General features: G+C 35.2%; 3 protein-coding genes across 4 annotated transcripts; 1 reads left to right on the plus strand and 2 right to left on the minus strand.

Moving 5' to 3' along the window:
- Window positions 1-1367: 1367 nt before the first annotated feature.
- On the minus strand, window positions 1368-4187 carry LOC113498896 (ADP-ribosylation factor-like protein 3). 2 transcript variants are annotated; one of them, XM_026879096.1, is made up of 5 exons: window positions 4052-4187; window positions 3714-3950; window positions 3365-3497; window positions 2923-3026; window positions 1368-1897 (listed from the first exon to the last, which is right to left on the minus strand). In XM_026879096.1, exons 1-5 carry the CDS (start codon window positions 4055-4057, stop codon window positions 1853-1855), a joined length of 525 nt encoding a protein of 174 aa, XP_026734897.1. In that variant the 5' UTR covers window positions 4058-4187; the 3' UTR covers window positions 1368-1852. The 2 variants fall into 2 exon arrangements, with proteins under 2 accessions (XP_026734897.1, XP_026734888.1); XM_026879087.1 differs by having other exon boundaries at window positions 3714-3974.
- Window positions 4188-4413: 226 nt separating this feature from the next.
- Window positions 4414-5946, plus strand: LOC113498906 (H/ACA ribonucleoprotein complex subunit 2-like protein). Its single transcript, XM_026879110.1, has 2 exons — window positions 4414-4742; window positions 5109-5946. The coding sequence occupies exons 1-2, from the start codon at window positions 4504-4506 to the stop codon at window positions 5338-5340; spliced, it is 471 nt and encodes a 156-aa protein (XP_026734911.1). The 5' UTR covers window positions 4414-4503; the 3' UTR covers window positions 5341-5946.
- Window positions 5947-11240: 5294 nt separating this feature from the next.
- On the minus strand, window positions 11241-26954 carry LOC113498936 (rho-related BTB domain-containing protein 1). The gene is made up of 20 exons (XM_026879205.1): window positions 26663-26954; window positions 24469-24651; window positions 22840-22943; window positions 22613-22696; window positions 22198-22311; window positions 21441-21648; window positions 21235-21327; window positions 20812-20967; window positions 20210-20295; window positions 19914-20040; window positions 19418-19555; window positions 18608-18631; window positions 17041-17154; window positions 16186-16356; window positions 15492-15679; window positions 14898-14958; window positions 14298-14431; window positions 13362-13483; window positions 12823-12925; window positions 11241-12121 (listed from the first exon to the last, which is right to left on the minus strand). The coding sequence occupies exons 2-19, from the start codon at window positions 24646-24648 to the stop codon at window positions 12840-12842; spliced, it is 2190 nt and encodes a 729-aa protein (XP_026735006.1). The 5' UTR covers window positions 24649-24651; window positions 26663-26954; the 3' UTR covers window positions 11241-12121; window positions 12823-12839.
- Between the last annotated feature and the right edge of the window lie 47 nt (window positions 26955-27001).

Genomic DNA, 27001 nt, shown 5'->3' on the forward strand with positions numbered 1-27001 from the left:
CCAGTTCCAAATAACTCAATCTTTAAAGTTTGTTTTTTTTAAATTGATTAGTTACATAATTCTGAAATAAGATAATACTCTACTATTTCAAATATCAAATCACTGACTTACATAAATGTAATAATAAAATCAATTATTATTTCCTGGTCGTTCCGTCTTCAGTCACCAATGACCGAAGTTTTCTTCTTTCTTTCAACTAAATAAATAGCACTGGTATACCCTACCAGCGACATACACATACACATAATATTAATCCTAATCTATACATAACTATAAGCTAAATTAAATACAACTCCTTTAATTGACGTGATAAGAAAAACGCGGCAACAAGATTAGTGAAGATTTTTTTATAAATAACAACTTTATTTATTATCATAATTTACTTTCCTCGTTAGGCAAATACAATAGATTAGATGAAAAAATACGACAGCCGTAAACAAGAGCGTATATACATATGTATATTAATGGCGAATAATAAAATTAATGTTACCGCTCATGAACTAAGCGGTACAGTTATAGGCCAACCATATTTAGATTCTCAATACTCAATACTATTATAGCATCTCTAAGTTCAATCGCTTTAAAAAGTGTAGAGGTGATTGGTTTTGTTATTTCACCCTGCAAAAAAACGACAATTTTTTCATCTAATCTAAAACCACGTAACTTTACTCAACCGACTTATCGTATTAAGGTGCGTTAACACTAAACTTGGTCAATAACCGTGTGTAAATATTAATATTTTAATAGTAGGCCTTTTGTACTAATTTCATTCTTGCATGGTATGTAAAATCGTGGGTCCTGGTTGTTATTTACACATGTTTGACAGTAGTTTCGGGTATTCTGACGACCTCCGTGGTCGAGTGGCGTACGCACCGGTTTGAGGCTCTGAGGACCCGGGTTCGAGCCCGGTCGAGTCAATGTTAAAATTCACATTTCTACATTGTCTCGGGTCTGGGTGTTTGTGGTACCTTCGTTGTATCTGAATTCCATAACACAAGTGCTTCAGCAACTTACTTTGGGTTCAGAACAATGTATGTGAAGTTGTCCGCATTTATTTATAAAAAAAAAATGATAAGAAGTCAGAAGTTATAAAGTCTGATAACCTGTCTTACTCAGACGTGTCATTCTTATTATGGAGAGTATTAGATTGATAGAGGTATTAAAAGTATAGAAGACTGTTTCAGTAGTATATTTAATTTGTTTTAAATTTGTTTGTAGTCTCGTTTTATTTTTAAACCGAGTTTTTAGACTAAAGGGCAAAACAAGGTATCCTTCTCATACCTTTTTTTAGCTTAACAACCCTACTAATGTAATAAACGCGAAAGTTTGTAAGTATGGATGGATGTTTGATACACAAAAACCACTAAACAGATGTGGACGTAATTCGGTACACAGGTAGTTTTAAACTAGATTAACACTTAAGTTTTTTTATCCCGATTGTATGTTCTTGTGGTTCTCTCATTTACGATTTGTCGTAGTAGCGTGTTAAAGTGAGACGCCGCTCTAGGCCACGTTGTGTGCTATCTCTTTTTCGCAATCCCAGTAATCTATTTCAGAAGGTAGTAGTTGGCAACTTTCCTATTCATGAAGAGATAGGTATAAGTAGTTTTTATTCACAGCAATATAGATAAGATTGACTAAAAAGCTAGTACAATGTCACATACCATACTAAAACGCATATTATTGTACTAATATGTTCTAAATACATAATTTTTGGACGGATTCCGTTCGACTAGATCATGTTTTAATATCAGTTTTGATAGTGTAAATAAGTGTTAAGAGGTAACATTATTATTTTCTTATTGTACCTCTGACAATGTTAAGTGTACATAATTGTTATTAAAACTTAGCTTTATTTCTTAGCTGGAATGTTTTTGCAGACCCACTCCATCCCTTCCTGTAACAATCAAAAGAAAAGAAATTTTGGAAAACGTTTTTTTTTTAAATGACTCCCTCAATACCTAAGTAATTTAATCCTTGCGCCGCGGGGAGTTTTACAAACATTCAAGTCACATGCACAAAGACACCCAGACTCAGGATAAGCATTCGTGGATCACACAAATACTTGTCCTACGCTTGGATCGAACAAGTGACACGTCGTGCTCTGGCGTGGTCACCTCAACCACTCGGCTATCCAGCCATTCAAAAAGTTTATGGAATTAGTCATTCGTCAAGCAAATATTTCCTATCATAATTCATTCATATCAGTCAATGGAAGAAATCAGGAAATCGTTGTCCTTGAACTGATTCAGCGTCCGGTGCTAATTCCACTCATTACAATGAAAGTATTATTCGCAAATGAATTCTGAATCTAAATAATTATTATACACATTTTGAACCGATATAAATCAAATGGTGATCGATGAATCAATAAATCGATGTAAATCAGCCTTGGAAACGAGGGTTACAACTTACAGGACAGTCCGACACGTTTCTTAAAAACATTGAGTAAGTTTTTAATTTGGCCACATCATTAAAAAATTAGGAAGATTAGAAGTACTAGGGTGAGGTTAGAGGCTAGAGGATAAGGTAAAGAGATTTATGATAGGTGGGCTAGTAACAGCATTTGCTAGTTAAAAGTGTACTGGTAAGTGACGTCACACGAAATTTTATTTGACTGCATATTGTCATAAAAAGATGCCAGTAGTAGGATGTAGAAATGAGCGAGAAACAAGAGATAAACATAAATACAATAGCTTATATCCAGTAGTGGATGAAAACTCGTCGCCGTATTTTACCGGCGTCCAACGAACAACAGAGTTCCTACGAGTTGACATTTATAACACCACAAATATTAGTAACAAAAAAAACGGGAATTAACGCGAATTTCACCTTGATTCAACCCCGACGTTTCGACCAGGTTATATCGGTCATAGTCACATTATTATGTAACCCAAATTTTAAACATAACATCATAAATACCTTGACCCCAGTACCATCAGTGGCTACACATGCCTGTATCTGCCAAGTGCGGTCCCTGATGAGGTGCAGGCCCAGATGCTGGGCTATCTCACTGGCTGGCAGAGCTGGAACACACAAATGAGAATATAGCATAGCTGGACAAAATTACAAGAAGGAGATCGGAATGTTCGCCCGCCGCCGCGTCAGCTGGTGGTACTCCGGTTGGATCCGAAACTAGTCAGATACGCGTGAATAAAGACGAATGTACTATCAATTATAATATAATAACATTAATAGTTTGCTATTAGCAAATTTGCATTATCCTAGCTGTTTCTATCTTACTGCAGGGCCAATTTAAGGGTATAAATTAAATTACTACAAGGGGTGCATTACAAATTGTGGGACTGAACTGAACATTTGCCATTTAAATTTTAAGAAAAACAGTTTTTAATAAAGTAAATACCTGTAGCCAAATCCTGTTTATTAGCATACACCAACAAGGCTACTCCGCGAAGCTTTTCATCCTCCAGCAGCTCGGCCAACTCCTGACCAGTCTCCTCCAGTCTTTGGTGGTCTGAGCAGTCTACTACATAAATCTGCAAAATTAATAATGTCTTTTTGAATTATTCTCCTACATTTGTAATATTTGTTGTAAATTTTTGGTAATAGTTACTTGAATAATTGATGTAATAAATTTGACTATTTAAATATTTTTTGCGAGCCCGGCTGTATGTTTATCATTAGCGATAAATAATATAAAAAAAAAAACAGAAATATGCAGTAAAGCATCAGTAATAAAGGTAAATACTAACCAAAATGTCAGTATTCTCAAAATAGTTTCTCCAGTAAGGCCTTATCTTCCTTTGTCCACCGATATCCCACACGTTTAGCTTAAAGCCATTCGACAAAACTGATTTTATATTGAACCCCGCCGTCGGAGTGACATGGTTTACATCTTCTGATGCCAGTTGCTTCAATAACGTCGTTTTACCAGCATTATCTAGCCCAAGCAACAGCAAACGCAACTCCTTATCCGGATTAGACCGCAGCTTTTTCAAAATATTCAATAGGCCCTTAAAATTAAGACACGAATCAATAAAACTAAAAACATTAATTATCGTTATTGTATCTGTTAACTTGTTTAAAGTACCATCATGGAGACGTTGTTTGGAAGCTTAGCTTGATATTTCTCGAGTTGAATTAGTAGGATATGATGCTATTCATCGTAATTAAATTATTTATCCGCGACTAGCGTGATTTGAAAGAAATTTTGTTGACATGTTGCTGTTTCCATGGAAACGTTGCGACATTCCGTTTTGACAGACCCAATGCTCGTGTGTTAATATTTTTTTTACAAAATTCTATTAGGTAAATCATCGAATTAAAGTTGCATAAATATTAACTTTCGTTTCTTTAAATATTTATGGAATTAAATATTAATAACTCTCGAAATTGTTAATGTGTTACATTTCCGAACGACAACTAATAAGCGGCTTGCTGTCAGTGATAGGTGAACTGTCAAATTCACGTTTGCCTTGTGTTGTGCGGTGCCCGTGCACGTGTTTATAAAATATAAACAATTTTTGACTAATACTTACCAAAATGGGTAAAATAAAACAAGAGCCTGTCGAACAGGAAGATCAAGCAGACGTTTCTGTTAAAAATGAACCTCAAAGCTATGACGAAAAAGTTGACCACTGCAGCGTGATTGCAAAGCCGATGGCGCCTAAGAAACTGAGCAAAAAGATCTACAAACTTATCAAAAAGTCAACATCACACAAAAATTACATTAGGAATGGCCTTAAAATTGTCCAAAAACAATTACGACTCGGCGAGAAAGGGTGAGTAAATGTTATTTTTCTATTTTGAGGTTATGTAAATAGGTTTGCCGATGGTGTTGTTGAAATGATTATTATCAATTGAAATCATTAATAAGCGTTTTCATGGCATAATATAACAAGTCCAAGTATCTTCTTACCTAAAAGTGTACTTTCAAGTATGATCTACAATATTATTGAAATTAAACTTTGATTGTAATTCTAACCTATAAATTAGCAGCGACAGCATTTAGATTTAAATTCAATAAAAGATACGCTCAATTATGTTTTTATCATCTTGAATCTATATCCTCAAATGAAATTGTACCATTTATTTGTACTTTTCATTGATATGTGTGTTTATCTTAAACATATCCTGTTTTTTTCCAGAATTGTCTTCTTCGCTGGAGACATATCACCAATAGAAATCATGTGCCACTTACCTGCCGTCTGTGAAGAGAAGGACATCCCATACTGCTACACTCCAAGCCGCAAAGACATCGGAGCAGCTATGGGCACCATGAGAGGGTGTGTCATGGTGTTAGTGAAAGAACATGATGATTACAAAGACTTGTTTGATGAAGTAAGAGGAGAAATCAAACTGCTCGGACACCCTATCTAGTTATAAGAATATTAGTAAAGTAGGTTATTGTTAATACTTTGAAGTTATATTGTTGTGACTTGGTTAGCCAGTAGAGGTTTTAGGTTTACTTGTAATCAATCTGTTTAATGAAGCTAGCTGACTTTGTATACGACTTTCAGCTTCAGAGTATTGCAACTTGGTTTTGTAGTTAATATGTTGTTTTTATTTTAAGAACTTAGTTTATATTGTGTTTTTGGAAAATGACTTTTTGGCTGTAGAGAAGGATTTAACAATGTTACAGAGCTTGCTGCCATCAATATGATTACATTAACCATAAAATACGCAACTTAGTCACTTTGTAATAATCTCTATTACAAACAATAGCTTTTACTCACTTTTACTAACTAGACTTAATTCCTTGTTTGTATGTACCTAGTTCTTAGATGTTAATAAGAATATAATATGTAACTGCAAAACACAAGTATAAATTTGATTGATATATTACTGTGCTTGTTTGAACAAAATGTATCAATTAAGATTTAATTAGTAATAAGTTAGGTTAAGTATAAAATAATGGTGTACAAGGATTGTTATGTATGACTCTTGTGGACCAAGATTTTTTAATATAGGCAAATTATTCTAATATTGCTTTTGTTTCATTTTTGGAAATTGTTACTGTTAAGATGTCTTTAATATCAAAAATGTTGCAGGATATATGTATTATTTGAGGCTAGTGTTGACTTTTTTAATACAGATAGTGCTTGGTTACCTTACATCTACCATTCAACTATGTACTCTGTACCTGACTGCATCAAGGGGCATTTATCTTTCCATACATAAATGTATGTGTTCCATGCACACCCTCAGAGGTGCCACCAAGTTCTGTGGAGCCCATAAGGGCTGACAACTGCGGGGGTAGCGGGTATTTTTCAAAAGGGCAATAGAGGGAACAGGGTGGGGTTTCGTCAGTAAAAATATGACACTCCCATCAGCTAAACCCAAAGCGAAGAAGGCCTAAGTTGATTTATAAACCCCTAGAGTGTACTAGGGAAGGTACTATAAGATAGACATTAATAAAACAACAGCATTTCATTACACATACATTTAATACACTTATTAAAATCTATGGGTACGTAAAAAATGGCAGATTGTCATTATTATTGACAGTGAAGATTGGCAAAATACAATTACTTTAAATTACGCACTAGGATCACTAGAATATCTAAGCTAGAAGTCTAGATTCGCTTTGTCGAATAGATTTCAGTACATTTACCTTGAGACACAAAAACAACTACAGTGAAAGGATAGAGGATCTGAAGTAGAAACATTTCATACAGATTAGGAGAATTAAAAAAAAAAAAAAACATTTTATTATCAGGCTACTAAGGCCCATAGACATATACCTTACAGACTAACATAGATATTTATACATAAATAATAAATAAAGAGAATTAAATTTTCAAAAGTAATGAAATGACATTGAAGAGAAAAAGCTCTATACCATGTCGCCCGCTGCTTTTTGCAACTTTGGCCATTCCAAAGCTGCAAAAAGGCAGCAGGCTTGGTTAACCTTCTGTTTGTTAGTGAAAATACCATGACATGAAACAAATCTACTGAAATCTATTCTTGAACTATAACGCGTCAATGAAGCAGTATTCATTATATGGATTAACCCTGCTTTTGAATGAGTGCCCAGTATGTATGAGATCATTAATTGTTAATTAAAATTACACTCGAATTACTTTTGGTAAGATTTTTGTATTAAAATGATTTTATGGCTGTCACTTCACTGCAGATGGGGTGCCAAAGAATTTTGAACCTTATGGCTGTATAATATACTATATAATTCGTTTTCTGTGATTTTGTATGGCTAATGGATTCGATATTCGTACTTCTGTCGTCCATCCCTCAATTCTCATCACTAGGACACATTGGAGATTTTAGTCAGTTCTTCAATTCAGATTACTACTATCTATTGAATCATACCTAACCCATTATCACATAAAAACTAAAATTATCAGTTATAAGTTACATTACATATAATGGTCAAATAATTTATCTTCGTTTGTAATTAAAGTATTAGTCCCAACAGAAGTTACTTTCTGATCCAGTAAAGTAGCAACCATATAGCCATTTTAATATATTACACTTGCTTGCAAAAATACCGACGCGGTTTTTTATTAAACACTATTCTGTAACAAAGTTTATGGCATTTATTTATATTTAAGGCTATAGAATTATTGCTGTAGTTATGACTTAATTGTAATATCTATACACAACTTGTTTAAATAGACCTCAGGCATGTGATTGAAAAACCTTTAAATACGTGGAAATTAACAACTTTCTAGAAAAAATCGTACTACAGTAGCAAATAAAATGTTGGTCCTCCCATACCCACAAATTTTAATCCGCTGATTTATTCATGTCAGTTTAGTATAAGCACATATGAGTATACCGGCCTATACAGGACCCAAAGCCGAGAAAAGGCCTCTTCCCATATATTATAGAGTAAGTTTGAGCGTCGCGTCGATCACCACGATAGCTCATTGCGGGTTGTCGATTTTATATTCAGGTATCCCTCACCTTTAATCGGTTACAGTGTTGTCAGTGGTGTCTCAGAATAATTAAGGAATTACATGTAAGTAAATACGAAAAAGTCTCATTGGGACCTTGCCTGCGTTCGATTCGTAGCTCTTCGTGCGGCACCTCGTGCATACAACTCCATACACAGATTGGAAAAAAACAAAATTGTGAGTTCAATTCTAATTTATAGCAGGCTTGCTTTACGATAGTAACCTATTTCCATACATTTACAATATTCCCAGGGTCCATCTAAACAAGTTGCGAAATCCGTCAGCACGTTCACAAGCAAGTCAATAATTGACGTAGTACTTATAAAAATATTCAAGTAATTATAAGCAAAGAATTTTCTCTCATCTTTTATAATTAGTAATAGAAATATTAACTCAAATATTTTCATAAGTAGATGGAAATTTAGCGATACAATATGGATAAACGGCGTGCGTGTAAAAATAATACATCTCACTATATTTAATGTGGTAAGTGATGATGATATTTTGTACTTTAAATTCTTAGGAGATTATTTAAACTACATGTTTTATATTGGATTTGTTTTAAGTACATTCTGTTTATAAAAGTTGGATATCCTGTCACCTCTTAAAGTTATAATATTGTAGTTATTAAAGCGAGACAGCGCTACGCGTGGCGTAGTCCGTCTCTCTTTTACAACCGCAATAATATTACTTTAAGAGGTGAGTACTCCTGTTTTATATGAAATGCGGTGTCCATGAAGAAAAAAAACATTGGAACATTAAAATAAGTACTTATAATTTCTACAATAAATAAAAGTAAGATTTTTTTTATTAAAATTCGCCTAAAACAAATCCAACAACACTTACGTATTACAAAAACTTTAAAACTACGAGATGTCTTCAAATAATACATCGATTCGATCGCGTCTACATTCAAGCGGTAATCCATTTTAACTCTTACGACATTCACTTAAGGTTCAAAATCGCACAACTAATATAAGCTTAGTTAAAGCTATCAGGCTTAAAGAAATAGGGTACTTAGGTTTACTAGACCATTGTGCGTGAATTTGTTTTTTAAGGATTTTTCTTCAAATTTAGTCTTTATATAATTCAATAGCTGTATTGGGAAAAATCAGCAATATGTTGAGATCAAAATATTTAAGAAACAGGAAAACACAAAACCACTTTCTGTCCAATACCTTAGGACTTGGTTTACAATTGCCTTGAAAATAGTCCCAATTCCTTTAAATTATTAATAATACTTATTTAAAACACATACAATTCATTACATTTGCCTTTCGACAGTTTCAAACAATGTTACGTACCCAATACATTCAACAATTTAAACATTTCAATCACATCAGTTATTTGTAGAGTCAGCAAAACAATCATTCTAAATAATATAAATTGAATAGACAAATATCTCAATTATGTATAAAATATGCATTTGGTCAAAGTAAAATGCAAAGTCTCTCAGGTTGTTTTTCATATTTATTTGACTGAACAGATTGCCGCGTAGGTATTATTATTATTGATTATTAGTCAACATTTCAAAAACCATTCGACAATCTTTTGTGTCATAGACAAACATAGACACAGTCATAGACAACAATATACCTAACTTAATATTTGCTATTATTAATCGTTAACGTGAAGAAAAATTAAGAACAATTTCTCATAAGATACTTAAAATAGTTCAAACAAAACACACGATAATTTCCAAACAATCTTGTTTTGCTGACCATACATTCTTTGGTATCCATTACCCTTGGTTTGACCTTACTGATCACAGTTCTGATTATTCTATACCTATCACAGACTACATGGCTACCGCTCCGTCAAGCAATCGATACTCTGGCTTTAGCCCACTGTTGGGCTTAGCGATACCGACAGTACAGGCTTGCCATTCTAACTAGGGTTTAACTTTGTGATACTTAGATTACGGTTACACATTACTCATTAGCTGCCATAAGTTCAACGTGTTAATCGTCATCCTAGCCTTTGGCCAACTATGTTGGGGTCGGCGTCCAAACTGGATTTAGCTAAGTATCAGTGTTGTACGAGGAGCGACTGCCTATCAGACCTCCTTAACCCAGTTACCTGGGCAACACAATACCCCATAGTAAGACTGGTTGTCAGACTTTCTAGCTGACTTGCTAGGGAAACCTACCATACGCTCTTTTTCATATATATACTCAATTTGTTCAAAAACTTCTTTTCGAAATCTTTATTAATGTTTAAAGGGCTTTTATCCACATGGGTTCACGAACTTAAAAAACGGTATTTCTAAAATCACACAAATTTGGTTTCTATTGGTGTGATTTTAGAAACACAGACATCTTCAATAAAAAAAGGACTGATATTATTGATTAGTATTTGGTTTTAGAAGTCTTTATTGCAAGTTATAAATGTTTTCTTTTTTAACTGAGTTTTAAGACAAGTTGACACCAAAGTTGTTCAATTTTTTAAAATAACTGAACCAATAAGGTATCACAAAGTCAAACCTATCACAATAACATAAATAAGCATTTAAAAATGGCGACTTATAAACTACATTACATAATAAAGAGTCGTTACTAATAATGTGTACAAAAATATATTAATGAATAAAATAATTTAGCGCGATACAATGTCTTTTAAGACGATCGGTTGGATTGCCAGTTGATTTTACCCTTTTACTGTTTTTTCATTATAATTTTTATATCTTTCTTTTCTCGTTTTTGCGTATTAGAGAGATTACCCGTTTCCTGATAAGCTAATATTGAGACACAATACAAACACAGCGGTTTTGTTGAGAAGGCATTATTATGTCACAAAGACGGAGAAAGGCTTTAAAATAATACAAAATATAAGTTAAGAAAACTTAATTGTTATTTTTTAATTGATTCCTTCTATTTATTGACTCAAAAACCCTGAAAATGCAATAAAAATGTAAGATTTTTCTCATCTGGCAACCCATGACACAGAATACGGTATTACCACCATTAACGTATTTAAAACACGTTTATAAACATACCTATCATAAAATACTACAAGCACCAAAGCTAATCTACCTTCAAAATTGCATCCTTTTAAACTTTGCTATTTTAAACTTTATTGATATTGTTTTAAGGACTAAATTACAGGCTGTGAGTAGAAAAATATATCTTTAAGTTTAAAATTATATGGAATGGGATCCCTTGATATAATTTGTTTGAAAGAAATGCTTGCTAAATGAATTTCTGTGTAGAAATATATAATACTAGAGCTTAAATATTTTTTATCTGTATCATATTTTTTATTGTACAATACTTTCAAAAGGATTTTTGATTTTAATAATGATATCACTAAAATTGTCATGATAGTTAAATAAAATTATAAAGTTGACAAAGCTCGCAATTTTTTTAGTATTTTTTTTTGTTTCTACAATATTTTTTGATTAAAATAATTAAATAAGAAAGATAAATCATTAAAGATCATAATTTCTACACAGAAACTCTTATAAAATAATACTAATCAATTCATCAACATCACTCCATGCCAAACTATACCTTAGCGTTAAGAGATTGAGCTCAAATTCGCTAAACTTAGCCACGCGATAGCAACACAATTTATATTTAATGGAAAATACACTAAAACTATTCTTAATAAGGTCGAATTTCGCTCTTCGCTTTATGACCGGACTTCGAGGCTGGTGTTTTACAATTACTGTAGCAAACTCAATAAAAAAGTTTTAATTACATTTTTTTTAATTGGAATATATTTTTATGAAGTTTCAAATTCAAAACTCTTCTAGAGGTAGTAAGTAAATACATATTCCATTTTTTTTTAATTTTATAATCGACTCACACGATGTTATAAAAACAAACACTTTTTAGATGCAAATAAACAACTTTCTCTTATCTTCCATTTACAATTTTCTATAAAAAGTAACACATTTTAATATTGAGAGTTGCCTATTACAAAAAAAAACGATGCATAGAAGCCGTGTATCTTTTAAAATAGGATCACATAGGTTTAAATTATATTTATATTGATTGATGTCCTAAACAAAGTCAAATTAGGACACTTAAGCCAAAAAAACATCACTAAAATCAATTCAGAAAGTTGTCGAACATTCTCGTTGAGTCCACAACACCAGCCTACGCGATAACCGATCCGTGTACAATAGTGCAACAACTATCCTAGTGAGCAGTGTTTAAGTGTAGACGTGGAAAAGTATCAGGATAGTCAGTATTGTGCTCATGAAGCACATCGATACTGGCAGGAGCACCGCGAAACGGAGGGACCTGGGTGTACAAACTATACTTAGTATACATATATATATTTCTCGAGAAACGAGAAGAGAAAATCTTTGTATTGTTACTAAAACGCCGTTTTCAATATTATAATTTTCTATTTTCGTTCTAGACTTAAAAATATTTGGACGCTGGAAACAGTAGAATATTATGGACTTTATTCTATGTAACGCCTATTGTAAAAATATTCTTTCAAATAAATAAATAATTATTATTTTTATTTTATTATTAACAAGCATTAAATCTGGGCCGCGATTCTGCTATTTACAAAATAGTGAATGAATGGGAGTTGAATTAAATTTGAACCTATTCCTATTCTCTTAAGCATTTTGCCAACACAATAATTCTAAATTCATTTATCGCCTGTTGTAAATAGTAGAATTGGGGCTCTGTGCTAATTTTTTTTTTAAGAATATTTTTTTTTTGTTATATTTTTATTAGTTTTGTTTTTGTTAGATAGTAATATAGTCTTCCTTATTGTATTCGATAACGACAACACTTGGCAATTCACTTCTATCGTGAGTCCTGATGTGACTGGCTAGACCGAGTTTTGATCTTAACACTCGGTCGGAAGCACTGCAGTAAAGTTGACCGGCAGAATTGAGAGTATAGGTGTACGACAGTTTTATTCGTTAAATACCCTGTTGTTAACTAGATAATTATGTTATAATGATGTGTATGTGAGTACTGACCTCCAGTAAGGCAGGTGTCAGAGTTGCGGCTGGTGCGCGTCGTCGGAGCGACACAGCGCGGTCGTGACGTCAGCGGCCGGCTCGCTGTCGCGCCGGGACTTGCCTACACGCACACTGCCTTACTTACTACTGGTATATAGACACTGGTTTCGTGGGACATTGTATAAACTTATGTAGTTTTTAGTTGAATAAATAGAATACATACATATATGAGCGTTTACTAATGCTTGGTCAAATAGCCGGAACTACAGAACTGAGTTTTTGTTAGTCTATGCAATTTGGCAATTCTTTCAGGGAGGAATGGAAAATGCAGAACTTTTTTTTGAGATATTCGAGACTACTTGTAACTCTAACTGGGGAAAAAAGCCTTTACTCTCGAATAAAGACGCTGACTTGTATCCAAAAACTAACATTACTACAACGTTACCAAGTCCCAAACTTAGAGGTTGGACTAAAAGCCATTTAAGTCCTCTTAAATCTTTTCATATGCCTTTTCTAAACCTTTAATTTATATTCTATTAAACATAAAGTAAACTTACTAGTGAAACACAGGCAGCCAGTCTGTTGGTTCGCTTGTAACGAGGTGGTCGGTCTTAACTCCTTCTGTTCTTTACTCTGCTCGTTCACACACTTCTGGTAGTAGTCAAACTCTTTGACGTACCTGAAAGTTTAATACGTTTTTTTTAAACTGTTCCTACAAATCTTTTATTTGAAGATTCTGAGGAGTTTCTTTTCTCACAGCAAAAGGACTTAGGAAGCGGTGAAGGGTGGGCGAAAGTAGGTCAAATGTAATTTGAACTTCAATAGGTGCAATTAAGTAATTGTTTTCGTTCACACAGAATTAACTATAGCAGAACTATTGTGGTGTAAAAGAAATATGGTGTTTTACGATACTTTGTTGTCTCGCGTAGATTAGATCCGAGGTTTAAGGTCTGTATTCTTTTTTTTTCCTAGCATCACGGCAAAAGCAGCAGCTTTTGTCCCGACTTTCGCGAACAGTGCGCGACGGACAAAGGTCATGGGAAAAGCATTTGGCATAGGGACCTGTACCACTCGACTATTAAAAACCGCCATATATTATTATCCGCACTTGTATAGACCAAGACCTTATGTGTAACCTTATGTGTAAGTGTTGGTTTCACATAAGCATGGTGTTGATTGGTATAGTTATCGGCACGTATCCTGAGCGCTAACCTTCACCTGCGCAGAAGTGATTTTTTGTGTCCCTTTTGCGGTATGAAGTCAGGCGCGGGGCGGACTAAAGTGCAGTGATTGTCCCACAGCGTATCGCGTCATAGCGGACATGAGTGATTCGTTGAAATTCGTTGTTTGCTGCAGCTGCAAGCAACTCAAGACGGCTCAATATTGGCGTTTTATTTTGTCATGAGTGTACGATGCGCAAAGCGAATCTCATTCCTCCGCCGAGAGCTCAAGATCCGTGCCAGTTACTACAGTAGAGTAAAGTGTGTGTATACCAGACGGGCGGCCACCGGTTGTCGGAGAGGTAGTCCCGCGAGGGCTGCGACAGGTGCCGGGCGCGACACACGCGGTCGTACGCGCCGCACAGCCGCCACGTGCACCAGCCCGCCAGGTTGTGCGCGTTGTGCAGCTAAGGGGATAGACGTATACGGGTGATAATCTTTATTAATATTATAAAAACGAAAGTATCTATGTCTGCATGTCATACTATTTAAGGCTACTAAGTTTTGGTATTTGGTACATAGAGCCTAATATCTACGGTTACTTTTTTACTGGAAAAAGGTTTTGTAAGAGGAAGTTATGTGGGGTCTAATATCTATAATTTGATCGATTTATGATTGCGGGACAAGAGAAAAAATACGTATTCGTAATTATTCATTAAACTACAAAATATCATCATCCTAATTTTGACTAGGTTTACAAGTAACAAAATCTGTTTATCAAATATAACTGCACATTAGTGAAATTCTCAACCTATGATTAAACGTTAGTACTGCGCATACGGCGAGAATGCAATTTTAATTGCATTTTAATTTATGAATGCAATTTAATTTACTTACAATATAACACAAATTTATTTGTTTTTGTGAACATACCTTGACAGGTTCAAGTAATGACAACGCTATTTCGACGACTTGATCATCATCGCCACAGACCCTGTTGAAAAAAGACGAAAATTATAATAACGTAATTACTTTCAGATAAACTTAATTTGAATGACTTCCACACTAAAGAACTAGAAACATTCAAGTCACAAGCGCAGAAACCCAAACTTAGAACAAGAATTGTAGATCACAAAAATGTTAGTCCTACGTGAGGATCGAACTCGCGGCAAGTCGTACACAACGTTGTATGCCCTCAACCATTCGGCTATCCGTGCAGTCACACTATTATAGGAGCTTAGGAGAATTCGACTACAAATTGACTTTCAGAAAGATAAAGATGTACGCGTTTCCGAGTAAAAAAATGCATAAAAATACATTTTTTTATAATATCTATCGTGTGACTGATTCATTAATAATGTTGTAACGATTTACTCACGCGGTAACACCCGACTAGTTTCGAACCCAACCGGAGTCCTTAAGCTGACGCGGCGGGGTCGCGATTCTAATACGCTTAAGTAAACCGTTACATCACTTATTAATACAATTTTGTCCAGTAGGTAACTTGTAAAGTCATATAACCCCTACCTATCTCTCTGCTGCAGCTGATCTATGACCCTGGCCTCGACTAAGGTGACGAGGCGGTTCATGCACAGCCTGTTAGCTAACTCCAGGAGTTCGAGACACCGAGTCGGCTCCACCGCTGGAATCTTGTCACTGTAGATGTAGCTCAGCAGGATGTGGAACGCGTACATTTTTACACCGGGGAACGATATCTGAGGAAATAGGTGTTAAATTGTATTAAGTTTAAGGTAACTAGGTACTACCTAGCTTGTGTAGGTAAAAGCGATGTTTTGTAGGTATGTAATGAGAATGTTTGTTCGAAATTAGATAGGTGAGGCTTTTCGTTAGGTCTTTTTAGATTTCTAGGTTAACAACTAGTGAATTAAAGGAACTATCCATATTAAATTTTAGAGTTTAAGATTACATCTATTTGTTTCCTCCGTATCGTCACCTTTGTGTTCAGACATTCTTCCTGAGGCTTCTCAAACAAAATAAACCGAAACACGATTATTCGTTTTTATTCCTGAAAATTTACATCATATAAACTAAATATACTTAATTACTCCGTTGACTCGGTGACCCAAAATGTGTCTCGGCTCTCATACGACAGAGCGCCACTTTACCCGTCCTTTGACCACTTCTTGCCAGCTATCGGCATGAGGATTAAAATATAAACAGACAAAATCTAAAAGCTAAAATGTATGTAAACATGACTGACCACTCTGGACACGCTCTCGCGGAAGTGGCCCTGGAACATGGCCTTCATGGGGTCGCAGCGCGCCATGAGCAGCGCGCGGTGCGCGAGGTGGATGCCGTCGTCCAGGTCGAACGTCACGTCCGCGAACATGCTGCGCTCCACGTACATGTCGCGCAGCCGGCCTGCCAGCGGCTGCAGGGGTGTGTCATACAAATATATGTTTACTAGCTAAGGTATAAGTGAGGTACATATTGGGGCTCTCCGCCGGACCAGCGGATTGTCCGAAAGGGTTACCGCGGCCCCGGTACATAAAGAGCAAAGAAGGATTATGGGTGGGTAGTAAAAGTAGACAGTAAAAGTGTGACACTCTTTTCCGCTCAATCTAAATGTGATTTCCTATCTGAAAAACAATTACAGCAAGCTAAAAAACAGAGCGATGTCGCTGCAAAATCTATAATATATGTTATTTATGCGTGGTGAGTTGCAACTTATTGCCACGCACCGACCAAAAGCAGGAAACGGCACGGCGGTTCAGGTTCAGTCGGTAATAATATGACACCACCCACTTTCTCCCCCAAGTAAGCGAATGTCCACGAGGAATGTCCATCTTACTTAAACAAAAGGTATTTGTCATAATCAATTTTCTTTAGTCATTCGCGTGGAAAGATAACAAACTTACATACACATTGACAAATTCTAACTAGTATTAGAACAGAACGCATATTAAGCCGCATCCAAAAATAAAAAGATCAAGTAAAGTTTTCTAAACCATTCAAACTGGCGCCATTATTTATAGGCCTCGAATCAAACTAAAACTTAAACCTTATAGTCGTAACTATAAGCATCATTTTTCTAAAACACATAAACACAACTCACCGCATGGAACTGCAGCATGAAACCCTTGTCGAAGAGCAGATGCTGGTCTAAGATGAACTGGCTTAACTTGCTGAGCTCGTGGAAGCCGAGTAGCTCTGCCGCTTGGCGTATCTCCTGCGGACACGTAAGGAAACCGTATCGTCTAATAACTATTGGGGGTAAGTGAGTCCTTGGAATATTCCGATATTGCTGTAGCTGATGGGAACGGGTTTTTTGGTGAGTTTTATAAGATACTGTTAATGTATGTAGTCCCTAATTAGAGAATGTCGTTGTGTGTATCAAGTCAGTTCTCATTGTATGTATGCTAAGGAATAACGCCTTTCATTAACGCCTGAGTACGGAATATTAATAGCTTTTTTAAACTATAGATCAACGGGAAAGCTTTTATAATCTCAACCCTTTCGGTTATTCAAACAATTTGATTAAGTTTCTTGGGATTTTTCTGTGCAGTCAGTTACAATGTCGCTTTTCCACAGCTTTAGCTGTGGGCGATACGCGCTGCTATCTTGCTTTTCTTGAACTCTCTTTCAAATATAACAATCAAAACATCACTCATTTACACTCATAGTTATTTTTGTTTAAGTTGTTCGAATATTTTGGACGTTGGTTAAATTTACAGCCGACTGTCCTTGGTCAGCTATGGTGTTGGAAAACATCGACAGAAAACCTGGATTTTTAAGAATGAAATCCAAAACCAGCGTAGTGATCAACGCTCAAACCTTCCACACATGCGAAGAGGCTTGTGCCCAGCAATGGGCCATATATAGCCTGGTATTATTTAATAAACGAAGGAATGCTTAATACTGGCACTAGGCGTTAACTACCAGCCAGACAATGCAAAATTTAATAACGTCGTTCTTCCACTGGCATAGCAAAGACGCTCTAGAATGTCTTAAAATATGAATTATAATGATTTTCAGATGCAAATAATCTATTGTTACTGAGATGTGATACTATTATAATAATCATTTCAATACCGTTTTTGACAATATTATTATATATTCTTTTACAATAATAAATATAAGTTTGAAATATAATAAAGAAAAAAGATAGTAAATTTAAGCAGTAAGCATAAAAGGAAACTTCTATATATTTTAAGAAATATTGTTTTTTATAATAAATTACAAAAATATAAATTGTATCATCCATGCTTTTTCAAGGGTAATTTACTGGACTTTCTTCCGAATAGTTAACATTAAGAAGTTCTTAAATAATTTGTCAACTTGAGAACTTTTAAATCATTTTCAATTGGCTTTTATTATTTTGTAGGCGTACAATTTTTTTATTTATTAATCGGTATGTTCATTGATTGAAAAAATGTTGTTTTTCATAATGTATTTCTTTTTTGTTGACTGTATACATATGCTGTCTTATACTAGAATAATAAATACACATGCTAATAATACAATGAATTTAGCTTAAGAAATACAATAATATAATATGATAAACTACAAAAGAATACACTACAAAAATGGTGCTGTATATATTTTTTTATAATAATACAAATGGTAAAAATTAATAATTATGAATTTGTTTTAATGGTATAATTTATTGCAATAGGGTTTACCAGTAATAATCCGATAGCAGCCGACTGCAAAACATTTTTGTTATTATAAAATTATTAATTTTATATATTTTTAATTTGCAATATATTTTTTAATTTTGAGTGGGTTCATAGAATAAAGAAGCACAGTAAGTAGTTAAAGAATAAATATATTGATAAAGGAAATGCTGTCTCCTTATTAAAACATACATATGTACTTTTTCTGTTAATAGTAATTGATTTTGTACACTTGACTAGTAAAATGATATCCTCAAATTATAAGTTTGCCATTTGCATAAGTACGATTAGCAAACATTTATTCGCAGATTGGTTATTTTTTGTTGATGTAATCTACCCCAGATATAAAAGTAAATAATGACAAGTTTTTAAAAACAGCTAAGCTTGGAAGCGTGTCTGTATTGCTTGAAGTTTATGTCTATGAATATTATTTTTTGTTTGTTTTTAAACTATACACATTTTAATAAGAAGACAGCAAGAAAATAGCTCAAGTTAAGAATAATAATAATTACGTTAAATTGAATTCGTACATAAAAATATAATATTTTTTAAATACTGATACCAAGCTGAAGCTTATTTTGATTTAAATATAAATAAACTATGATTTAGTGACAAAGTCAAAATCTTTCAATCCTTATAAAAAAAATATCTTACACCAAAAACTCTTGTATACGACTGTTAGTACATACACAACTGTCAGTCAGCCATATTGAATTTATGACGTCACAATCCTACCGTTGCCATATCAAACGTTGTCACTAGATCATTTGAAACCAAACCTTATGTCTAATCATTCAAGGTTGCTTATCCACTGACCTGTTGTTTGAAGGCGCTGGCGTCGAGGGCTCCCGTGTAAATGAAGTTAATGATCTCTTGCATAACTGTTTGGGATATGAGCTTGCTCATCGTCACTATTGTTTGTGTTTGTGATGTCGCGTGTTGGATTTTGTCGCACTGTGAAATAATATTAAGATATTTAATCTATACTAATCTATACTAATATATAAAGCTGAAGAGTTTGTTTGTTTGAACGCGCTAATCTAAGGAACTACTGGTCCAAATTGAAAAAATCTTTTTGGGTTAAATAGACGATTCATCGAGTTAGGTTATTCGCTATATATCACCACGCTACGAATAATAGGAGCGAAGAAAAAGTCATAACTTATATCTTCTAACCACGCAGACGAAGTCGCGGGAAACAGCTAGTTTTAGACATAGTTTTAAAAAGTGTTTCTCCAATAAGCAAGTTTACAGATTATACACAATTAATACATAAAAGCTATTTAGACATTGATAACTCTACATGTCATACCTTAACAACCCTGATTGACACTATAGCGGGGTGGTTGACCTCTCGATATAAGTCCGGCGGTTTCTTGCAACTATCACTCAGCGGCAAGATCTGACATGAAGACCGCCGTTTGATCTGATCCCATACTCTGGAAATATCATGATTTCTTAAAGACATTATGTGTGAAAAACTTGTATGATCTAGATGTAGATCAAACAAGTTTTCTTATAGTCACTATCATCGGACTGATTCGAGCAATTCGGTTACCGAGACAGGATATTTGTATTTTATTTTATATAATCCTTGTTTTGTCTCACCTCATCTGCTTGGCCTGGTCTTGTCGTATAAGGTACTCTGTATCCTCGTTGAACTCGCCAGTCGTTGCCTCGCCCATACTGCTCACCTGTGTGTGACAAAATAGGGTCAATGAATACGTATAGCAAATAAGCAACTAATAATTTTGTCCACTAGATTATTAAGACAGGCTTTTTTGTTAGACTCGTGGTTAATAGCCCCCTTTTTCCGGGGTGAAAAGCTAATGACCTCAACCCACGCTGAGGGCACGGCGAGGGGATATGTCGGACTCCCACCAATTGAAACTTCCAAGGCTCCTTCAACTCCTGACCCAGAGCCACGGGTTTGCTCGCGCTCCCGTTTGACGTCTTATATAAAGGTTGGTTAAAAAACCCATCCCCTCATTCGTAACGGACGTGCAGGACGACACGTCCGTCTCCTTCTTGGCCTTTTAGCTGATCAGATGGCAGGGTGGCCTCCCTGCCGCCCGCTGACCAGACCTTGCGGTGGTCGCAGGTCGTGTTGTTAGCCCTGACTGCTATAGGGTTGGTTGGATTTCTATACAGGACAATTGTTTGTAAGGCCTCGCACGCCGCACTACTAATGCCTATAGTGAGTATCTGACCATGCTGCTCTCGCTGGAGCTGCGCGCCAGCTCGTTGGCGAGCGTCCCGGCGTGGTTGTCGAGCAGGCGCTGGAAGGCCTCACATGCGGCCGCCAACATGAAGCGGTGGACTGGGAAACCCTTGGAGCCGCAGATTATCACCATGTCCGAGAAGTACTGCGAACAGACAAGGTACAAGTAATATATTCATTTATATTTGAAATTAAATTAAATAATTTATACAGCGGGTAGGAATATATCATCACTTTAACATGTGTTTTTGTGAACGCTATTCTAAGGGACTAATGATAAACGATGAAGGAAAACTGAACTGAACAGAATTTTTAGTCAGTAAAAGTCTGACACACCCTTTGTCGCTCAAAGCCTAGATGATTTACAATACGAAAAAAAGGTTCAACCAATAACATCGTGATGTCGATTTACCTGTTGTCGTAGTAATACAGTCATATTTTCTAAGTAAGTGCTGTTCACAACAGCTACTTCGGGCTCCATGGGTCTGGGCGGTCTGAAGGGTGCCTGTAAACAATATCCTAATTAATACTAAGAATCATTCGTATATAATGTTCTTTTCTGCACCATATCATAACACCATTTCCTGAGTCAGCTAGTCAACTCTACCAAAACTCTACCTGTAAGAGCGGTCTCTGCACCCTCTTCAGGTTCGTCATCCAGAACCTCTGCTGCCTCCTCGCTATGAGCGCCGCTCGGATCGCGTTCTCAAACACCTCGTTGACGCCGTAGTACGTGAAGACGGATGTCTCGTAATAGTATATACCGAACTCATGGGCTAGAGCCCGGCCCTGGTCTGGCATTACTAGGTCGCTTTTACGAGGTGCCCTGGAATATTGTGCGTGGATTAATTTGGGGATTCATTTTTCTTTAATTATTTTATAGTAATTAGTAGGATTATTCATAATTAAATGATGCAGGGGATTCCATGCGGCCCAGAGCAGAGGATTGTGGAAGGATTTGGGGATGGCCTTTGCCCAGCGGTGGGACAAAAAAAATATTTAAATGGTTCAACTCGCGACCTCGCAGCGTCAGCGCATGATTAAGGGCTCCGGTTGGGTCCGACGATACCGATAAATTAGCGTAAGTAAACCGTTGCAACACTGAATTGTTGATTTTTGAAATTTTCTTTTTTATTTGAACGTCGCTGCAACTTTTGGATAATAGTCTCATCTGACTCAAAAAATTTGGTAGCAATGGTCCGTTAAATAAATTAGCGAAACGAACTCAGATTTATAAAAATAGTTTTTACAAGACAGTAAAAACTAGTTCTAAAAATGCATTCTTGGAAAGGAACTTCACTGACTAAACCTGAACGCTTTGCAATGTCTCCCGCAGGTTAATGATGACGATGGTGATGATGTATTATTATCTTACCTTATAAAAGGGCTTCGATCCTTACAATAGTTGAGGTAGGTTTCATCTCGGTACATGTATCGGAGGTCGTTTTTGCAGCCTACTAATAAAATCGGTGTGTTAGGGCAGAAACGTCTGAAACAAAGAAATAACCTTTTAACTAAGTTTCAATACAAGAAAGAAGTAGTTATATGTAAAAACAGGTTCACATATTTGGCACTAAGAAATTTAATTCTCATGTTTAAGTCACACGCTTGAGACACCCAGACTCAGGACAAGCATTCATGGGTCACACAAACGCTTGTTCTACGCGAGGGTTGAACACGCGACAGATCGCGCCTAGTCCTGTCGCGCATAATCTATACTTATACCGCTCGGATATCCGTACAGTCTAATCAACTGCAATGTAGTGTAATTATCAACTTTTGAGACTTGCCTGATTTCAGGATACCACATAGCACCACAATTCCTTAGCGAAATAGGGTTGGTTATTGAAAAACATAGAAGAACTACATCGGACCTGGAAAGAGAAAAATTAGTCTACGTTGATTTATTACATTATTGATGTCTCTCCTACATATTAAAAGTAATACTGAACGTCGTGCACTCTAGGTTCGGCATAGTAACCAATACCACTCGGCTATCCATGCAGTGGAATCTTACCGTCCATAAGCAAATCTCCTGTCCTTCTCATGATCTCCAAACGTGTCCCACAGGCGAAGTGAGACGTTCACACCGTCTACAACTTCCCAAGATCTTTCTAGAACCTGGTGACAAAAATACAACTTATAATATTGTTTTAACAACACAAACATACAACCAAGTTCACATAAAAAATCTATTTAGTCAAACTTGATGACATTTTTATGGGAATAAATGCCCGCTACGTATATCAAGCTAGATCAAAAAATAATCGTTTCATCCAGACCTAACTTCTAAGGCAACAAACTCCCCTTTTTCATGTCGGTGAAAAGAAAAAGAAAATAGAAATAGAGACTGATGGTATAGACGTTGGACTACGGAGTTAAGCGTTCGAAATCCGGCACTGATGTCCTTCCAAATTTATGTGCGTAACAAAAAATATTTGTTGTCTATAACCAAAACCATCTCATTTTTATTTCCAGGGTTTGCTCATCTACATTGCAAGGCCTACAGATGGTATATAAACTATAACACGATGCTCATCGTGTTATAGTCCTCAACCATACGACAAGAAGAATTGCATCATGCCCTATAAAAACTTTTAGCTTCTTATACAAAGTACCTTGTTACCTTTAAAGTACAGTTCAATAAAAAAAGGCCTATAAATGCTACATAACTGTTCCAAGTCATTATTATTCATATTTCATTATCTAACTTGTTGCTAAGCATAAACACGATGTTACTGCTGAGTTTACAACTGCTTTATATCCTCGTTTTATGCACTGTGCATAATTAATGTCTAGTAACAGTCATTAATATTCATCTATCTTCTATGGTGAAGGGTCTTTATACACGAGGTGATACAAGTTTTCGGTATTTGAAGATTTTAGTCTTTAAAGTAACAACTCATATAATTGTTTTCCTGCTTTGCTGTGGGATTGGAGACTAAAGTTTCTGTTAAATGAGACTAGGTTTTCTCGTCGTACAAAGGACCTAAGCTTCGTGCATTTAAAAATGTAAGAAAAATAAATTACTTTAACTTATTATCTATACTTCTATACTAATATATAAAGCTGAAGTGTTTGTTTGTTTGTTTGAACGCGCTAGTCTCAGGAACTACTGGTCCAAATTGAAAAATTATTTTTGTGTTGAATAGACTATTAATCGAGGAAGGCTTTAGGCTATAAACCATCACGCTGCGACTAATAGGAGCGAAGATACAAAGGAAAATGTGAAAAAAATAGGGCAGGTATAAATCATAACTTATATCTTCTACCCACGGGGACGAAGTCGCCGGCAACAGCTAGTTCTAGATAAAATATACTATTTTTAACACATCCATTCATCATCAGATTTGTCTAAATTTAAGTTATTAAATTACAACGTTCAGTTTTTCGCAAACCGAGGCTTCCCTGGGAGCATGATTGTCATTTAGGTGGGATTTTCCCACTACTGGGGCTTATGGCAATAAATATGTATAAATCTCTCGCGGATCACACAAATTCTTTTCGCGGGGATTGAACGCGTGACACGTCACTTTCACTGGATTTAGCGGTTGTCCTCAACCACGCACCTACCCGAGAAAAGTGTTTTACCCCAAGATAATAATTTCGTTGAATCCCTTCTTTGAATTACTAGCTCAAAACTCACATCTTTATATATCCGGTACTGGTCGATAGCCCACACAGTAGGCACGTGCGTGGTCATCAGCTGAGACAGCGACACGTGCTTGTTGCATGCGCGGGCGCATATCAGCCGGGTCTTGCCGACCGCCGTGTCGCCGACCACCACGCATTTTACCAGCTCCTGATGGGGCTGCTCGTTGTCCATAACCTGGTAATAAAAGATTTATTTTAGTTTATTGTATCAATCATATTGGGTCCAAGTGCGGAAAAAGGAGCACATCACCAAAATGGTATCACCAGTTTATCAATCATGCTGTTTAATATAATTTCCTGTAAGACTTTTTTCAACAGAACTTTCTGCGAAGTTTGACTAAGAAATTGGTATGTGTAGGAATTTGTGGATACCCTCTATATTTGTCAGCCAACATATTTCTGACTGTAACAACCATCATGAATGGTGATAGCTAGACTAGACAGGTAAAGATTTCACACATGGTATACTTCAGTTGTAGCAAAAAAAACAAATACGGTCTAAAATAAACACTTGATTACACTAATCTTCATCATTTCTCTACAGATTTGGTTAGGAACTCAAAAAAGGAAACTCCTACAAAGTACGATGGAAAGTAAGATGCAAAAAGCAATGGGTTTAGTTTCCATTGCCAACCCATTAAAGGTTTAAAAAAAGTTGAATTCAACCACCACATTCTGTGATCCTTTGCAAAATCCTGGATTTATAACAGACCTCAGCCGAACTAAACGGAAGGTTGATGGTTCAGATAGCAAGAATCCAACTTAATAACTACTTCTTCTCTATGTGATAGATGATAAAAGCTATTAGGAAATCCCAATTCATTACTACATTGAACCTTTGAAGCAAGAAGAACACAGAACATGATGCAAAATAAAAAATATCCTCGTTGAGTTTAATTAAGCAGAAGAAAAAAGTGGCTTGTTTTAATAAACAGATGTGATGTCGCAGAATTCTCATTCTTGTCAGTTTCAAAAGTAAAATACTTTAATCCGAATAAAACTCAAAACCAAATTGAGATTGAACCTGTATCTTATAGGCTAAAAAAAACGAATAGAAAAGGAGAATTAGTCACTCAAAATTTTTGAATTATTTGTGGAAATTTCGACAGCCTAGCGATAACAATTACCAGTGCTACAGCCAGGTATCTAAAGAAAAACAACACAAACAAAAGAACAGACCATGTAGAACACGGAGAGTTCGAAATACAAGATTAAGATAGAGATAATTTATTTCGTAAAACAAACAGAACAGTACATGGTACAATACAGTTCTATTTAACAGTAAAAAGATAATTAAATGACAATTATAAATAAAAAAATGCACCATTTGACTGAATTTTGGTTCCAATACACTAACAATTTGAATAAGGCAGTAAGTAAATATATTTATTAAAATTAATAAGCTAGGAGAACAATTTGATAATGATGTAAATAAGATTAATTTAAAGTTTGGATTAAAACTTTCTACAATTCACTGGAAACCAATAGATTTATGGTAAAATATAATGGTTGAAACAAATATTATTGTTTCATATACCAACCTACAGTCATCATGTTCGATTTGAAAAAGAAATGAAGACTGATATGCTCCTTAATTGATCCCATTTTTGATGCAATATCATAAAGAGCAAAGAAAAATATTTAATTGGTGTTAAATTAAATTATTCAATTATAGTCATCAACTGAGAACAAAAGTTTGAATTCAAATATTACAAAGACAATATTTAACTGTCTAGTAAACTCCGTAACTACTTTAGTTTACTAAAACAAAATTAACTTTAAAATGCTAAGCAAAACATAGCATTCAACCAATTTAAAATTCGAAATAAACTTATGTCAAACTAATTTGACAATTAATTGACAGATTTTTATTACAGATTTAATCGCGTTCATTGACTAATAGAAATTAACAGTACATAATTAATCCTCTTTTCTCTGCTTATTAATGAAATTAAATTTTGTGCTAATGAAAATTGTAAAATCTTCAAAAACTTCCTCGACGCTTTATGACTATGCAGATTTATTTTATGAGCTGTTCATTGTATAACGAAAGAAAGGACTCAAAATGTCGCTAACCGATAATGTAAAAAATATTTGGTCACAAAATTCCATATAAAATTGAAAAACAATCTTTAGTACATTCATAAAAACGACAGAATGATACAGCAAGACTGTAATTTACTTACGTTTTCTTCAATAAACTCTTAATTGATTCATGCACTCGAAAACCTTTGATAACCACTCAAATTATTTAAACTTCATCACTCACTTACACATTCTAATAAACACTATAACTCAAGAAAATCTGCATTATGCCTTTCAATTATTATTGCAAAAAAGATTATCTTTTCACGATATTTGAGGCAATGGAGTGAAGTTGATTTTGTAGCATTGCAGTGATCTGCGCATGTTGGACGTCTTGCGCAGAACTGTAAGAACGCGTACAGGGCAAGTTCATTTTAATTTTGTTATTGACAATTTTAAGTCAACGAACCTCGTCACTTTTGTTGAACTTTTGTATATCA

Source organism: Trichoplusia ni, chromosome 1, assembly GCF_003590095.1.
Source record: "Trichoplusia ni isolate ovarian cell line Hi5 chromosome 1, tn1, whole genome shotgun sequence".
Classification (NCBI taxonomy): domain Eukaryota; kingdom Metazoa; phylum Arthropoda; class Insecta; order Lepidoptera; family Noctuidae; genus Trichoplusia; species Trichoplusia ni.

Excerpts from the sequence above, each read along its gene's own strand:
- LOC113498936 (XM_026879205.1), bottom strand. The coding sequence starts at position 24,648 with ATGGACAACGAGCAGCCCCATCAGGAGCTGGTAAAATGCGTGGTGGTC. Across the intron at positions 18,632-19,417 it reads CCAGCGCCTTCAAACAACAG|TCGGCTGCTATCGGATTATT; the intron begins GTCAGTGGATAA and ends AATGTTTTGCAG. Across the intron at positions 14,432-14,897 it reads CATTACTTGAACCTGTCAAG|CTGCACAACGCGCACAACCT; the intron begins GTATGTTCACAA and ends CTATCCCCTTAG.
- LOC113498896 (XM_026879087.1), bottom strand. Across the intron at positions 3,027-3,364 it reads TAAACAGGATTTGGCTACAG|CTCTGCCAGCCAGTGAGATA; the intron begins GTATTTACTTTA and ends TGTGTGTTCCAG. Across the intron at positions 1,898-2,922 it reads CTGATGGTACTGGGGTCAAG|GAAGGGATGGAGTGGGTCTG; the intron begins GTATTTATGATG and ends TGATTGTTACAG.
- LOC113498906 (XM_026879110.1), top strand. The coding sequence starts at position 4,504 with ATGGGTAAAATAAAACAAGAGCCTGTCGAACAGGAAGATCAAGCAGAC. Across the intron at positions 4,743-5,108 it reads TTACGACTCGGCGAGAAAGG|AATTGTCTTCTTCGCTGGAG; the intron begins GTGAGTAAATGT and ends GTTTTTTTCCAG.